This window comes from Bos javanicus, chromosome 28 (genome assembly GCF_032452875.1).
Source record: "Bos javanicus breed banteng chromosome 28, ARS-OSU_banteng_1.0, whole genome shotgun sequence".
Lineage (NCBI taxonomy): Eukaryota > Metazoa > Chordata > Mammalia > Artiodactyla > Bovidae > Bos > Bos javanicus.
In genome coordinates, this window is record NC_083895.1 from 27,040,339 (window position 1) to 27,055,875 (window position 15,537).

General features: G+C 45.6%; 1 protein-coding gene across 2 annotated transcripts in view; it reads left to right on the forward strand.

Annotated features, from left to right (window-relative positions):
• HKDC1 (hexokinase domain containing 1) overlaps nt 1–15,537 on the forward strand; it is a 39,508-nt gene that overhangs the window by 17,472 nt on the left and 6,499 nt on the right. For both annotated transcript variants that reach the window (XM_061405187.1, XM_061405188.1), the window contains 9 exons: nt 1,601–1,784; nt 5,102–5,257; nt 6,347–6,580; nt 7,581–7,885; nt 9,459–9,604; nt 9,704–9,823; nt 12,857–12,952; nt 13,122–13,221; nt 14,613–14,796. In XM_061405187.1, the coding sequence (XP_061261171.1) occupies nt 1,601–1,784; nt 5,102–5,257; nt 6,347–6,580; nt 7,581–7,885; nt 9,459–9,604; nt 9,704–9,823; nt 12,857–12,952; nt 13,122–13,221; nt 14,613–14,796 (1,525 nt within the window). The remainder of the gene's footprint in view (nt 1–1,600; nt 1,785–5,101; nt 5,258–6,346; nt 6,581–7,580; nt 7,886–9,458; nt 9,605–9,703; nt 9,824–12,856; nt 12,953–13,121; nt 13,222–14,612; nt 14,797–15,537) is intronic.

The following is a 15,537-nucleotide window of genomic DNA, read 5'->3' on the forward strand; positions in this document are numbered from 1 at the left end:
CGAGGACGTGGGACACAGTCCCTGGAAGCTCTTTGACTTTAAACCCACGGGAGAGAAGGCACTAGAGGACCTTGGGTGGTGGATGGACAAGTGGGGTGTGCGTTTTGGAAAAGCTCGTTTGGCTGCTGTGTAGAGAATCGACTACTGGGGCTAAGGCCAGCCAAGAGGCCACTGCATTCTGTGGCGCAGGACCAGGGGGGCCACAGCAAAGTGGGAGTGTCCGTGGGTGTCTCAACACCTGAGCTGGAAGGGGGCCCTCCCGGAGGGGTCCATGAAAAGGGCTGTGTGGGGTCAGTAAGGCCAAATGGACTGGATTTATAGGCTGTTCTCAAATGTCTCTTCAACCCTCCTATTCCTTTACTACTATTGGGGAAAGTTTTCTGACTTGTTTTTTCCTAATTTGCATCTCACTCTCCTCAGTCTGACTTTCCCAAAGAGTAGGATCTTTACATCTGGGGGTCTTGATTTGCCTTCCAGTTCCTGGAGCCCCATACCTCAGAATGGGCCTGGCGCTTGCCCCGCATGGCACCTGCCATGGTCGGCTGTGTCTGTCTTACTGACTGTCTGATAACCTGCTAATTGGGTGCCAGTGTCTGTACTTTTCTGAGAAAAGCCTTTTCCGGATATTGTATTACAATCTGATTGCCTACGACTCTTATTTCTCATGTTGCCTTTAAAATCCTGAGACTAAATATCAGCCAGGGAAAGATACTTAAAATTAAAACAACAATAACAACAACAACAAAAATAGCTTTACTGGGACTTCCCTGGTAATCCTGTGGCTAAGACCCCACATTTCCACTGCAGGGGGCACAGATTTGGCCCCTGGTTGGCCAACTAAGATCCCACATGCCACATGTCACGGCCAAACAAAGACTACCTTTGAAGCATAGGGTTTGAAGCATAAAAACCCTTTCATTTAGGTAATAATTAGTGATTTTAGTGAATTTATAGAGTTTTGTAATCATCACCACAGTCCAGCTGGAACACTTCCATCATCCCAATATATCTCAAACAGGTTGTACCTATCTGCAGCCACTCCTCACTACTCAAGTGTTTGAGGCATTTCCTTGGAGTGAATTTATGTTTGAATAATGCATGTTGCTCTCTTATGTGATAGCTCATCACTGTCAAAGATAAGGATGTAGCTTATGCTAGGAACAATTTGTGGCAGGCTATGAGTAAGGAATATTTTTAGTATCAAATAGAGAAGAGGCTAAGTGGCACAGGGAAAGGATTAAAAATATTAGTGAGTCGGTGAATTTTTAAAAACATGAGATTCAGTTTACTCATCGTCCTCTCGGTAAATGTGCTCAGTTAGCTTTCATACATATTCATCGGGACTTCTTCACAATTGACTCCATTCATAACAGCACACCATTAACACCCCGACAAGTGTGGACTTGACATGTCAGCTTCATTCCTCATGAACTCCCGGGCTTGCCAAAGCTGCTTCCCTCAGCAGGAACCAGCCCCGGGAGTGCATCAAAAGCACTTTGTGGCGCTTTCAGAGGACTCTCGGGCGGTTGAGGGCTTCCTCTGTCTTTGCCCAGCTGGGAGCCCTCGTGTCTGTCCGTTTTCTCTCTGCTCCCTCGTCCAGGTACCGGCACCAACGCGTGCTATATGGAGGACATGAGCAACATCGACCTGGTGGAGGGCGACGAGGGGAGGATGTGCGTCAACACCGAGTGGGGGGCCTTCGGGGACGACGGGGCCCTGGAGGACATCCGCACCGAGTTCGACCGGGAGCTGGACCTCGGCTCTCTTAACCCCGGGAAGCAGCTGTGAGTACCCTGTGCTGTAATCTGGGCATCGGCACCAGTGACTGTCCACTCACTCAGGTACGCTTCATACCTGGGAGACTCCTTAGCTGTCGCTTGTTCTCCATCACAGGGAGTTTAAGAGGCAAGGCGTGTATTGATATTTCAGTTTCACCAGATAGATGAGGAAAGGGAAGCCAAAGAAACTGAGTGACTTCTCCCAGGTCATATCCCTGATCAGATTCAATCCAGAGGCAGGGGAGATACAGCTGTGAACCCGGTGACTCAAGTCCTGCCTTTTTGGCCCATTGGAATGAATGGTCACAGAGCAAATCAGTGCAGCCCGAGGAAGCACACATTCCTCATTTGTGTTTCAGGGCTCCCCTGCACCTCACTGTCTCCTAGGCCTCATCGCAAAGCACCTGGTGTGAGTCCCTCCCAGCCTCAGGTCTCATGGAGACTTCCTGCACTCTCATCCCACACCCACATGTGGTATAAGCCTTCAGGGTCTGCCTCAGCTCTGACTGTATGCTAAGCTCCCTGAAGGCAGCTACACTTGGGAATTCCTTTCCTTTCTACACATAGCGTCTTTACACATTGTTGCAGCTTTAAGTGTTTGTTAAAAAACAAACAAAAAGTGTCTGTTGAATGAAAAAATGTTTGCGATTTTAAAAAATAATTTCAGATTTATAGAAAAGTAGTGAGAATAGTACAACTTTCAGTCAAATTCCCAAACAGTAACATTCGATCTGTGTGTATATGTATATACACAGACACATACAATATACACCTGTATAAAACAGACACCTGTATAAACACATGTCTGAATGAAATCATTTTTCTGAACCATCTGAGACTACAATTGCAAATGTAGTATCCCTTCACCCCTAAATACTTCAGAGTATTACCTGAGAACAAGTGCATTCGCTTATATAACCAAAGTGTAATTATCAAAATCAGAACATTAGCATTTAATCAGTTCTAATATCTAATTTATAGATCTTACTCAAAACTCACCAGCTGCCCCACTAATGTCCTTTATTTAAAAAGAAAACTTGTCCAGGTCCAGGATCACACATTACATGTTGCTGCCGTATCTCTTTAGCCTCTTTCAATCTTCTGTAATATATTTTTGCTTTTCGTGGTCTTCAAGAATACAGACCATGTGTTTCACAGCATGTCTCTTAGCTTGTAGCTGACGTTTCTCATGACTGGATTCAGGTGGTGCATTTTCAGCAGGACTATCACACAAGTGGTGTGTGTCCTTCCGGGGCATCAGATCTGGAAGTGTATAATATTTATTCAGTTACTGGTGACACAAATTCAAATCACTTGATTAAGGGAATGTTCGAGAGGTTTTTCCACCACAAGGTTATTCCCTCTGTAATGAATAAGTATCTGGTGAAGAGATACTTCGAGATTATGCAATTATCCTATGTTTCATTAAACTTTTACTCTCTAGTTTTAGTGCCCATTGATGAATTTCTAGATCCATCATTCTCTCTGCAGTTATTAGTTGCTATTCTACTGTAAGGAATACTGTAAGGAAGAGCTATCTCCTCCACTTACTTTCTTATACTAATATGGATTCTTTTATTAAATTAATGGGTTATAATTTTTTCCTATCATTATTTTATCATTCCTTCCTATCAATTTTGTTTTTTCAGATTTAGCCAGTGGAAGCTCAAGCTAGTCCCTAAGTGCTTTTGACATGTTCCCATCACTACTGTGAAGTAGCTCAGTCATGTCCGACTCTTTGCGACCCCCGTGGACTGTAGCCTACCAGGCTCCTCCGTCCATGGGATTCTCCAGGCAAGGATACTGGAGTGGGTTGCCATTTCCTTCTCCAGGGATCTTCCCGACCCAGGGATCGAACCTGGGTCTCCCACATTGCAGGCAGACGCTTTACTGTCTTAGCCACCAGGGAAGTTGCTCCTTATACTAATATGGATTCTTTTATAATTTAATGAGTTATCATTTTTTCCTATCATTATCATTCCTTCCTATCAATTTTTTTTTTCAGATTTAGCCAGTGGAAGCTCAAGCTAGTCCCTAAGTGCTCTTGACATGTTCCCATCACTCTTTAAGTACTTCCTTATTTTCTTGCACAGTAAGATGCTCCAGGCTCACCATGTACTTTCCCAGTCCCAGCAATGGAATCAACCATTTTCCCAAGAAGCCCTGGTGAATAAACATTTTAAGTACCTCCTGGAAACCACTCAACACTAGAAGTGAATATCTGAGGAACGAATTTCTGCTTTTGATGTACTTGTTCCCCAGCACACACCCATTCTGCTGGTGACACAGAACAGTCACAGCCTAAGGAACTGGGTCCATTGTGAGGACTTTAGCATCCTCACACTATTCATTTCATTTAACATAATTCCACTATCCCAAGCTCAGCTGGGATTTCTTTCTATTGTCTTCTATTTTTGCAGTGTTTTAAGACTTTTTATAATGAAATAGATAAAGTTGATTAGGAAACTGGTTGTCCTTGATTTTGTATTTTATTATGTTTGCAGAATAAAAATTATATTTAATAGTTTACTTGGGAAACAGTAATTGCTTGTTGTATGCAGACTGAAAATCCACATGTGGGTAATGTGGTGGGACATTTCATCCATATTATTTTGTGTGTGTCTATAGATTTTATTTTATTACTATGTTTAAAAATTTTATTGGAGTATGGTTGATTTATAGTGTTAGTTTCAGGTGTACAACAAAGTGATTCAATTATACGTATACATATATTCATTATTTTCCAGATTTTTTCCCATATAGATTATTACAGACTATTGATAGAGTTCCCTGTTCTGTACAGTAGGTCCTTGTTGGTTATCTATTTTACTCATATTATTGTGGAACCTCTCTGAGGCGATCTAAGCCCAACTAACAGATGGAACATCTTTTTCTCTTGGGCAGAAACATGTAGGAGTTGGAAAAAACTTCAAATTAGGATTTGTCATGCTGTGGTTAGTGATCTTGGGAAAGTACCTAAATTCTCTGAAGTTGAGATTCCTTATATCTGAGAGTGGCACCCCACAGTTGAGTGTGATTTGAGATAAAGATTCTTGGACTCAAGCACTTTGTGATCAGAAAAGAATCATAGGTTTCCTCTAGTTCAGTGTTCCTCTTTTATACGCGGGGATAATGCAGCTCCGAGAGCTGCACTGGGCTCCGAAGGGCACCTCAAGGTGGGGCAAGGACTGAGGCCTCCTGACCCGGAAAGAGGCCTTTCCACTACTTGTGTTCCTGACCATGGGCCATGGCTCACGGGCTTGGGAAAGGAATGCTGCATAACCAAAGGCATTGCTGCTACTTATCTGTTCACCAAAATGTAGGTTTGAAAAGATGATCAGCGGCCTATACTTGGGTGAACTCGTCAGGCTCATCTTGCTGAAGATGGCCAAGGCAGGCCTCCTGTTTGGCGGTGAGAAATCCTCTGCTCTTCACATTAAGGGCAAGATTGAAACACGGCATGTGGCTGCCATGGAGAGGTGAGCTACTGGCAGGGTCCCTCCCACCTTGACTCTGAAGAGGGTAAGGTGGGCAGCCAAGGCATGGTGTGCTCATGGGAGTGGTGCATAGGAGGAACCAGATCTTCTTCACTGGGACGATTTCAGACCTGTGCACAGCTTCAGGTGGATTAGCAGTGCCTGTCATGCCTCACATGTGGCTTCTGGTTGGTTTCAATAGCCAGGTTTTCTGCTGTTGGAGGTTTACCCCCTTCTTATTTTGCCTTTTTCCTCCCTAAACTGGTGATATAACCTTTTTAGGGTTGCAGATCCCTTTGAGAGTCTAAGTTCTGGACCCTTTACCCCCAAAATGCACACTTGCACACAATTCTGCTCATAATATCAGGGCATCTTTGGAACCATTAAGGCCCTAGCGTGGAATCCAAGTTAAGAATTCCCACTACAGCAATAATCTTCTCTACCTGCTGCTGTCAGGGCCTGCATTTGGCTTTGGCTTTGGTGATTAGAGAGAAGAGCTCACACAAAGGTCTGCAGTAGGGAGCTGACTGCTGAGGCTGACTGGCCCCGGTTGACTCAAGATCCTGTTAGAAACCCTGGCACTGCCCTGAGCTTTGCAATCAGCTTAGATTCTGAGCTCAGCAGGGTGACATCTGACTTCCAGAATCTGTTTATGCAAAGCTTGGCAGGGACTGAGTTTCTATGAAAGGCAGTGCAGTATAGGGTGCTTACAAGGGTGGGCTCCTTAATCTAACTGCCTGGGTTCAAATCTTGACCCTTGCACTCACCAGCCGTGTGCCTATGGACAGGTTACCTACCCTGTCTGTGCTTCAGATCCCTCTTCAGCACAGTAGGATAATGACGGTCCTCCCCCCAGGTTTGTTGTGAGGACTAAGTTAACACACATGTCAAGTCCTTAGACTAGCACCCGGCCCATAGTGAGTGAGCAATAAGTGGTGGCCGCCATGATCATTGTTGAATCATCATTATTATTATTTGATGATGTGCCAGCCTGTTTATGGTCACAGTCCCGAGAGGTGGGAACACTCTCTCTGAGGGGGATTCCCATGGGATGGGGGCAGTGTGATCCTCTCATTCCTGCCCCCTGGCCAGGTACAAAGAAGGCCTAGCCAATACGAGAGAGATTCTGACAGATTTGGGCCTGGAGCCGTCCGATGCAGACTGCATTGCGGTCCAGCACGTCTGCACCATCGTCTCCTTCCGCTCGGCCAATCTCTGCGCAGCCGCCCTGGCAGCCATCCTGACACGCCTCCGGGAGAACAAGAAGCTGGTGCGGCTCCGGACCACGGTGGGCGTGGACGGCACACTCTACAAGATTCACCCCCAGTGAGTGCTGGCCTCCGGCCCACACCCTCCGCAAGCAATCTCCCCTGGAGCAGAGTCCAGTTTTCTTTCTAAACTAGGCTGCTTTTCTGGGTTTCCAGAACCAACCATATTCTATGGTTCTGAGATTATAGAGCAAAGGGTGAATTCAGAGATTACATTCATCTAGCTGGCAGGGCTGCTTTAGGGGATCATTCTTAAAGGAAGATTTTGCTAAAGCCAATAGCCTGACTACCAAGGCCATCCATCTATGTGCTTATCCATCTATCTATCCCTATATTCATCTATTATTGAATACTCACTATGTTAAGATAGGAAAGTAAGATATGTCCAGTTATAAATGGGGCAATAACTGGATGGCAGAGTTTGCCGTGTTCACATGAAGGATACCGGAAGGAAAACACAGAAGTAGGGAGAGTGAAAGCCCCTCTGACTAACAGAGGTGTAATTCAGTCAGGCATGTACACCTGGGAAGAGCTGGGGAAAAAACCTTTTCCTTGTGGGCAGAGATGATGTTCAATCAATATATTATGAGTGTATGCATGCTAAATTGCTTCAGTTGTGTCTGACTCTTTGCGACCCTATGGACTGTAGCCCACCAGGCTCCCCTGTCCATGGGATTCTCCAGGCAAGAATACTGGAGTGGTTGCCATGCCCTCCTCTAGGGGATCTTCCCGACCTGGGAATCGAACCTGCAGCTGCTGCATTGCAGGCAGATTCTTTACTGCTGAGTCACCACGGAAGCCCATATACTAGTTGTAATATTAGTGATAAAATAACCACTTCTTTGAGGCTTCCAAGGGTCCCTTCCACTCCCTCAGATGACCTGGACCCTACCCTAGTCACCCCCATCATCTCCCTCCATCCAGCAACTAAAGCGGTGAGCCTTGGCCCAGCAGGGCTCCCCAGGATGCTGTCCCACTGCTCCACCTGTATCTGTTTCTATTGGCTAGGCCTGGGCCTTTATGGTTTTTACATATTTTGCCATCACCCCTGCCTCCAGATACCCGAAACGCCTGCACAAGGTGGTGAGGAAACTGGTCCCGAACTGTGATGTCCGCTTCCTCCTGTCAGAGAGTGGCAGCACCAAGGGGGCTGCCATGGTGACTGCAGTGGCCTCCCGGCTGCAGGCCCAGCGGAAGCAGATTGATAAGGTGCTGGCTCTGTTCCGGCTGACCCAAGAACAACTTGTGGGCATTCGGAACAAGATGCGGGTGGAGTTCGAGTACGGGCTGAAGAAAGATACCCACCCTCTGGCCACAGTCAAGATGCTGCCCACCTACGTCTGTGGGATGCCGGATGGCACAGGTGGGCCCTGCACCGCTCCCTTCTCTGATGGGCCACCCGGAGCTCCATCCAAGCTCCTTAAACCCAGTTAGGATCTTTGTTTCAAGAGCCTTGTGTTCGTCTCTATAGTGGAGGGAGGGAGAATACTCTGCTGAATCTGTTCTTTGGTTGATCCAGGGCACTGGCAGTGAAGAATACCTAAGTTAGGTTCCATGTGTGTGAAGACCCAGATGCTGTCCCCGGGAGCTACCATCTGGACACGTGGCATGTCTGGCTGGTCTTCCTCCCTTTCCTCCAGCTTTCTTCTCTCCTGGGGCTTGGCTGTCTTCCTCTCCCCTCTCTTCATTTTCTGCCCCGACTTTTCTGATACTTGATCCTTTTCCTGGTCCTCTGTGCTCAGCTAACAGGAGCTACAGAACAGTGAAGTCAGTTCTTTAGACAAGTAACTCATCTCTTTGCATCTTGTGAATCTCACCGAGATATACTGATCTTTGTAAAATGCTTCATCTCTTTAATTTGCTTTTGACTCTTTAGTTTCATTTTGTGCTCACAACCACTCTGTATGTTATGTAAAGAGAGAATAATTCCCATTTTATGGATGCCAAAACGGAGACTCAGAGAAGTTAGGTGACGTACTTAGGGTTACACAGCTGTACTTGGAGTCTCTCAACAACAAAGATCTTTTCCAGGGCTAGTATCCTTCGAGTCTACTTGGGGGAGAAAATGAGATCAGGAAAAGACACTATTCAATTATTCATTCTTTCATCTCTTTTTTCCTTTTGCTTCCATTCCTCAAAGTTTCATTAAGTACCTGTTATAGGTCAGGCTCTGTTGTGGGCACAGGGACAGAGCAGTAAAGAAAACACAGTCCCTGCCTTTATGGAACCTTTGCTCTGTTGGGCTGACAGACAGTAAGCAAATAAACACCAGATGATGCCATGTCATAAAGGGCTATGAGGACAAATAGAGCAGAGTCAGAGGTAAGAGAGCTGGCCGGGAGTGACGGCTTCGGCAAATTCAAGGAACAGTAAAATGACCAGTGTGATTAGAACAAAGTGAATGAGGCAGTCAGCGAGAGGAGGGACACACAGAACAGACTATGATGCCCTGAGATGTCAGAGAAGCAAGAGGCGCTGCCCTGGGTAGTAATGGGTGTTGGACTTGATATGGTTTCTTATCAGTCTGGTGGGGGTGTGGGAATCCAGGGATGGGAAGAGCGGGACAGAGATCATTTCGGGCTGGGGATGAGCAGTTCCTCTAGGCCCTGCAGACAGAATGGACGCACCTTCCCGAGTCTACTGTAGTCAGGTAGCCTGACCTGGATTCACCCTCAGAGGTTCCTTGAGTATAAGTATCATGCGTGGCTGTTAGCAGACACCAAGGAAAGCAGGCTGGCCTCAGATGGGCTCAGGATGCCCGCCCAGGGCTCTGACACCATGCTTGCTGACCAGCACGCCCCTTTGGCCCCCGAACCTCAGGCCAAACAGGCTCTAGGCCTGCTCTCTTTTGGCATCTCTTCTTCCCCCAATGCCTGCACACGAGGCCCTGCTTAGTGCATGCTGGTGGAACGCCACCCTCACTTCCTCTACCACAGAGAAAGGAAAGTTCCTCGCCCTGGATCTGGGGGGAACCAACTTCCGGGTCCTCCTGGTAAAAATCAGAAGTGGACGACGGTCAGTGCGGATGTACAACAAGATCTTCGCCATCCCCCTGGAGATCATGCAGGGCACGGGTGAGGAGGTAACTGCCGGCCGGGGGTTCACCCTCCGGGGGACCAGCCTGCCATCCACCCCGTCCAGTGCATGTCCAGTACGACTGCTGCTCTCTCTCTCCCTGCAGCTGTTTGACCACATCGTGCAGTGCATCGCCGACTTCCTGGACTACATGGGCCTCAAGGGAGCCCAGCTGCCTTTGGGCTTCACGTTCTCATTTCCCTGCAGGCAGGCGAGCATTGACAAGGTAAGACGGTCCAGCCTGGCGGGCCTCCCTCCTGCACCCGGGGAGTCTCAAGGCAGCTCTGAGTCACTGTTCACTTTATTTAGGGGTCTCAGGTTCAGGGCAGCTGGGGAGACATGATCAAGAATTTAGACTATTTAATTTTTTCTATTTACTGTGTTCCATTTTCACTATTACTGTATTATGGATTGAAGTTTGCAAGATGCTTTCGGGTTGTATAAAAAGACACATGGATAAAATTATTGTTAAAAGAGAGGTCAAGTCATATTATCAAGAGATAAGAGGGAATGACCAGTTAAGGCAAATTATAAAACTCTTAGTGTGTAATATTACATGTATCTTCCTGGGTGGTCATTATAAACAGGGAAACACAGTACATTGAAAGGCTTTTATTGTCTGATGAACAAAAGCTTACCAATGCTTCTGAAGAAATGCATTTCTTTCCTGATGTTAGACTCTCAGGAGACATTGATCACATTGACACATATTTTGTTGACACTGAAGAACTTCATGGATGATGATTTTAATAAATTGTTCATAATAATTTAGAAACGTGTATCACATGACTTTCTTGGATAAAAGCACCATTCACCTGCTCAAGGAGAACAGAGTACCCTCCTGCTCTCTAAGAGGCTTATGTCAGTCAAGCTATCTGATCTGGTGTAAAAGCAGAACAGCACTTTCAATTTACAGAGAGAACCCTGGTCAGCACAGCAAGGCAGCCAGACAGCTCATGACGATAATAAGAATGGCACCAAAGATTTAAGACTCTGTTTGATCCAGTCAGTGTCTCCATGATGTACACATTATTTTTGTTTTATTTTACCATCTTTTATTGTGGTAAAATTTAGATAACATTTACCATTTTGGCTGTTTTTAAGTGTACATTGCAAAGGTAATGCATTCTTGTATTACTGCTGCTGTTAAAATTTAATACACATAGAAATGGAAATTGGGGGTGGAGGGGGGGAAAAGCCACGTGCTGCTGTCCATGGTCCTGAGTGGTCCACAGGCACCAGCACACAGCTGCTCCTCCTGACTTGGGGCACTGGGCCTCCAGGCCTCCCTCCCAGGAGTTCTGACAGGTTCACGAAGACATAACTAAGAAGGAAGGGAGACCAAGGGAGAGCTTGGAGCAAAGACACTAATGGCTGAGGAGAAAAAAAAAACTTTCTTTAAAAATAAATGCAATGTAATGGCATTGAAACATGTATAATATCATGTATGAAACGAGTCGCCAGTCCAGGTTCGATGCATGATACTGGATGCTTGGGGCTGGTGCACTGGGACGACCCAGAGGGAGGGTATGGGGAAGAAGGAGGGAGGAGAGTTCAGGATGGGGAGCACGGATTATACCCGTGGCGGATTCATTTCGATGTTTGGCAAAACTAACACAATATTGTAAAGTTTAAAAATAAAATAAAATTTTAAAAAAAATGAAAAAAATAAATAAATAAATGAAATGTAGTTTTACAATACTATATTAGTTTTGTAATAAATGAAATATAGATTTACAATACTATATTAGTTTCAGGTATATAACATAGTAATTTGATATTGTTATAGGTTGTACTCCATACAAAATTATTATAAAATACTGACTATATTCTCTTGCTGTACATTACATCCTTGTAACTTATTTATTTTATACCTAGTAATTTATATCTTTAAATCCTTTTCACCTATTTTGCCCCTCTCCTCACCCCTCTTCCTTCTGGTAACCAGTAGTTTTTCAAAAAAGAGAGACTTAAAAAAATATGATTTGGTATAACTGTGACTAATTAGAAAGATTTTTCAACTGGGGTTAAATCTCTAAGGTTCTACATATATTCACCAGGAAAGGAGCAAGGAAGCTTAGCTTCCCAAGGACTGTGGAGAGGAGGGGGAGCCCGGAGCTGAGGGCCTCAGGGTGAGGTGGCCGTTCATCCCCTGGGGTTGGGGGTGCTGCCATTAGAGTTTCTGCCCATCTCTCCTATCCCAGCTGCTCTCCTGGCCTAGACACCCCAGCTTGCCCTGCACTCACCCACTCCCAGCTCTAGGGGTGTGGAGTTTGAGGCTAGATAACTCTTGCTTCTGGCTAACAGTGTAACCATCTTTTTAAAATTAGAAATACTTTTCCTTGGTAGTATAAAAAGTTAGACATATTAATTTTAGGAAAATCAGAAAATATGGACAAGCAAAAAGGAGAGACTGAAAGGTACCTATAATCTTACACCTAAAGAGAACCACCGTCAACCCTCTGGTGTATGCATTGTTTCAGACCTTTTTCCAGATTTGACTGTGTGTGTGTGTGTGTGGTTTTTAAAAGAATAATAGAATAATTCATCATCTGTATTTGTTTAATGTGAGTTCACTTAACAGTGTATGGTAAACATCTTCCTCTAATGGCTAACATTCTCTTAAAACATTATATTTTTGTGGCTATAGAGCATTTCCTATATTGATATACAATGATAAATCCATATTGTTGGAAAGACAGAATGTATGTGTGTGTGTTAGTTGCTCAGTTGTGTCTGACTCTTTGCGACCCCATGAACTATAGCCCGCCAGGCTCCTCCGTCCATGGAATTTTCCAGGCAAGAATACTGGAGTGGGTAGCCATTCCCTTCTCCAGGGGATCCTCCCAACCCAGGGATCAAACCCACATCTCTTGCATTGCAGGCAGATTCTTTGCCGCCTTAGCCATCCATTTTTCCTGTGAAACAATGCTTTGATGAACATTTTGTAGCTTTATCTTTGATCATGAAGACATTGTGATTGATTGGATAAATCAGAAGTGGTCTTTGTTCTGTGCAGTCATGGCCAGGGAACGTGAGTTGATGTAAATTTCTGCAATTATTCCACCTAGCAGTAGACCTTGCCTGAGCATCACGCTTCATGGTGCCTCTGGGTCCAGTGTTAGGGATCCAAATGGAAGCACAGTCAAAAGCATTTGACGAGCAGTTAGCTGTGGTCCCTTGCATCTATTTGATGCTGAGGTTGTGCAGTGGTTCCAGCAAACTATTGCTCAAATGAATTTGCCTTCCTTTCTTTCAGGGAACACTCATTGAGTGGACCAAAGGCTTCAAAGCTACTGACTGTGAAGGGGAAGATGTGGTGGATATGCTCAGGGAGGCCATCAAGAGGAGAAATGTATGATATGGCATTGAAGCTCATACCTGACCTGTCCTTCCCCAAGGCCCCTGTGCTCTGTCATCAGACACCAGCCCTCGACTCTGGCCTCTGCCCACTTCAGTCTGATGTGCCCCTCTTGAGACTGGCCTGCACATCCTACTTACAGCAGAGCTCTCTTCCTTTTCAGGAATTTGACCTGGACATAGTTGCAGTTGTGAATGACACAGTGGGAACCATGATGACCTGTGGCTATGAAGATAGTAATTGTGAGGTTGGCCTGATTGCAGGTAAGTGATCAGGCATGTCCCATTGGCCTGCTCCCATCAGATCTTTTGGAAGTTACCTTTTAACATACTGAGGGGCAGGGGGCCATTGTTCCATTACATAGGGGCTCTGAAGCCAGCTTTGTCTATGCCTGAGATGAAGTTAAGATTGGGATTTCAGGTCTCCTAATTCCCAAGTCTTTACTTAATATCTTTTTCCCTAAGGGTTCTAAGCCAAGGTTGTCCTTTCTGTTGAGGAAGGAGAATAACATAGAAAGAGGGAGCTTTCACATTTGGGCCTTGGGGCAGATTTTACTTGGTGGAGGGAGACCACAGTTGGATCATGTTGGTTGGCCTGGAGCTGAGAGAGCTAGATTTTCATTCCAGCTCCAACTTGTACCTCCTCTGTTCTCTGACCTCTTCTGGTTGTCAGAAGGTGCACAGGATGGGGAAGAGTTGGAAAGAAACCTAGGAGAGGAGCAGGGAGTGGCCTGAGGTATGATATAGGCATTTTAGGAGTCTTCCGGAAAAGTCTGGCGGTGATTAAGGGCAAGGGTAGATTCCAGGGGAATGACTGTAAGTGGTGAGGGAACAGGTGGCATTTGAACATGTGGAGACAGGGGCAGTGGGCATTCCAAGTGGCAGGCACTGGTTAAGTAATCACAGAATCTGAGAAAGTTGTTCCAGCTGGTTGTCTGGGTTTCCTGAGGGTAAGTAGTGCATAGCACAAGGAGACAGGGATATACTGAGATGTCTTCAGTGCCAAGGAGAGGTTTCATTCTCACTCTAAACCTTGCCTGCTTTGTGACCTTGGGCAGGTTCTTATTCTGTCTGGACTTGAGCTTCCTCATCCATGGGAAGGGTTGGGCTAGATCTGGGAGGTCAAAGAGGTGAGATTTGTTTGATTGAAGATGATAATTACCTGGACTGTTGTCTTGAGAATAGTTCTGAGACCAGGTCATGGACAAAGGAGAAGAGGGTGGCTTTCAGATACCAAGTGTCTGCTTATCCAAGATTAGATGGTTCCTCATGGTCCCTTCCAGCTCCGCTAACTCTGTGACTACTTGGGGCTCACTTTGTGTGCCTATGGCTTATCAATAATGAGGAGGGTGAGGAGGAGGATAATGGTATCACAGGTACAAATTCTATTTGGAGAAAACTTACAGACATCTCTTTTTTTTTTTTTTGATAACAAATCTGTAAGGCAGGCTTTAGATCCTTTTTACAGATGAAGAAATTGGATCTATGAAAGATGAAATACTTGCCTGTAGTCACCCAACTATAAATATAAAGCTGAAGTCCACACCCAGTTGTATCTGACTCCAAACCTAAATTCCTATCTACTGTACCCTGCTGGCTCTTTAAGACCTAGTGGTGTCTTCTGAAGACTAAAGTCCCTTTGTGATTCCTTCTAGGAACAGGCAGCAACATGTGCTACATGGAGGAGATGAGAAACATTGAACTGGTGGAAGGGGATGAAGGGAAGATGTGCATTAATACCGAGTGGGGAGGATTTGGAGATAATGGCTGCCTAGATGATATCCATACCCAATATGACAAGGAGGTGGATGAGGGGTCCTTGAATCCTGGCAAACAGAGGTGAGAAGGGGGTGTGTGTCCATTTCTGTAGGTCGTCCAACTTCAGCAGATCTATGGGGGTGCCCTTTTCATATTAGAGATATTTGTATAGTTTGTATATTTATGACAACTCGTCAGATGTCAGTGAAGTGTCTAATTTGAGCAAAAGCAAAGATGGCCCGGTAAAGAATCCTCGTGCAATGCAAGAGACGCAAGAGACACAGGTTCTATCCCTGGGTCAGGAAGATTCCCTAGAGACAGAAATGGCAACCCCTTTCAGTATTCTTGCCTGGTAAATCCCATGGACAGAGGAACCTGGCAGGCTACAGCCCATGGGGTCACAAAGAGTCTGACACAACTAGAGCATGGACACAGCAGCAGCAAAATTTATGACCAGTTTCCAACAAACAGAAGGTGTGCCTTTTTCTAATTACCATAAGGTTACCATAGGGTCTAGGGGTGGCCTTGGAAATGAGGCCAAGGTTGTCAGGAAGTCTACTCACCATGGCCTCGATGTCACACGGCAGGGGCATGGTGGGCCTCTCAAGGTGGGTTTCTACTAAGTCCTGTTTAGAGGTCGACATCCTCAGTCTTTCAAGAGCAGGCTGCCAGGTTGCTGACCTCTGTGGTTCTGGGGTTGGGGAAGTAACTGCAAGTGAAGGATGGGAATCCTGCTTCTCAGCCATGACGTCATGTCCCAGCATGGGTCACAATCACTTGTAAGGGTTATTCCAATTGCTAACCAAACTAAAAACACTGAAA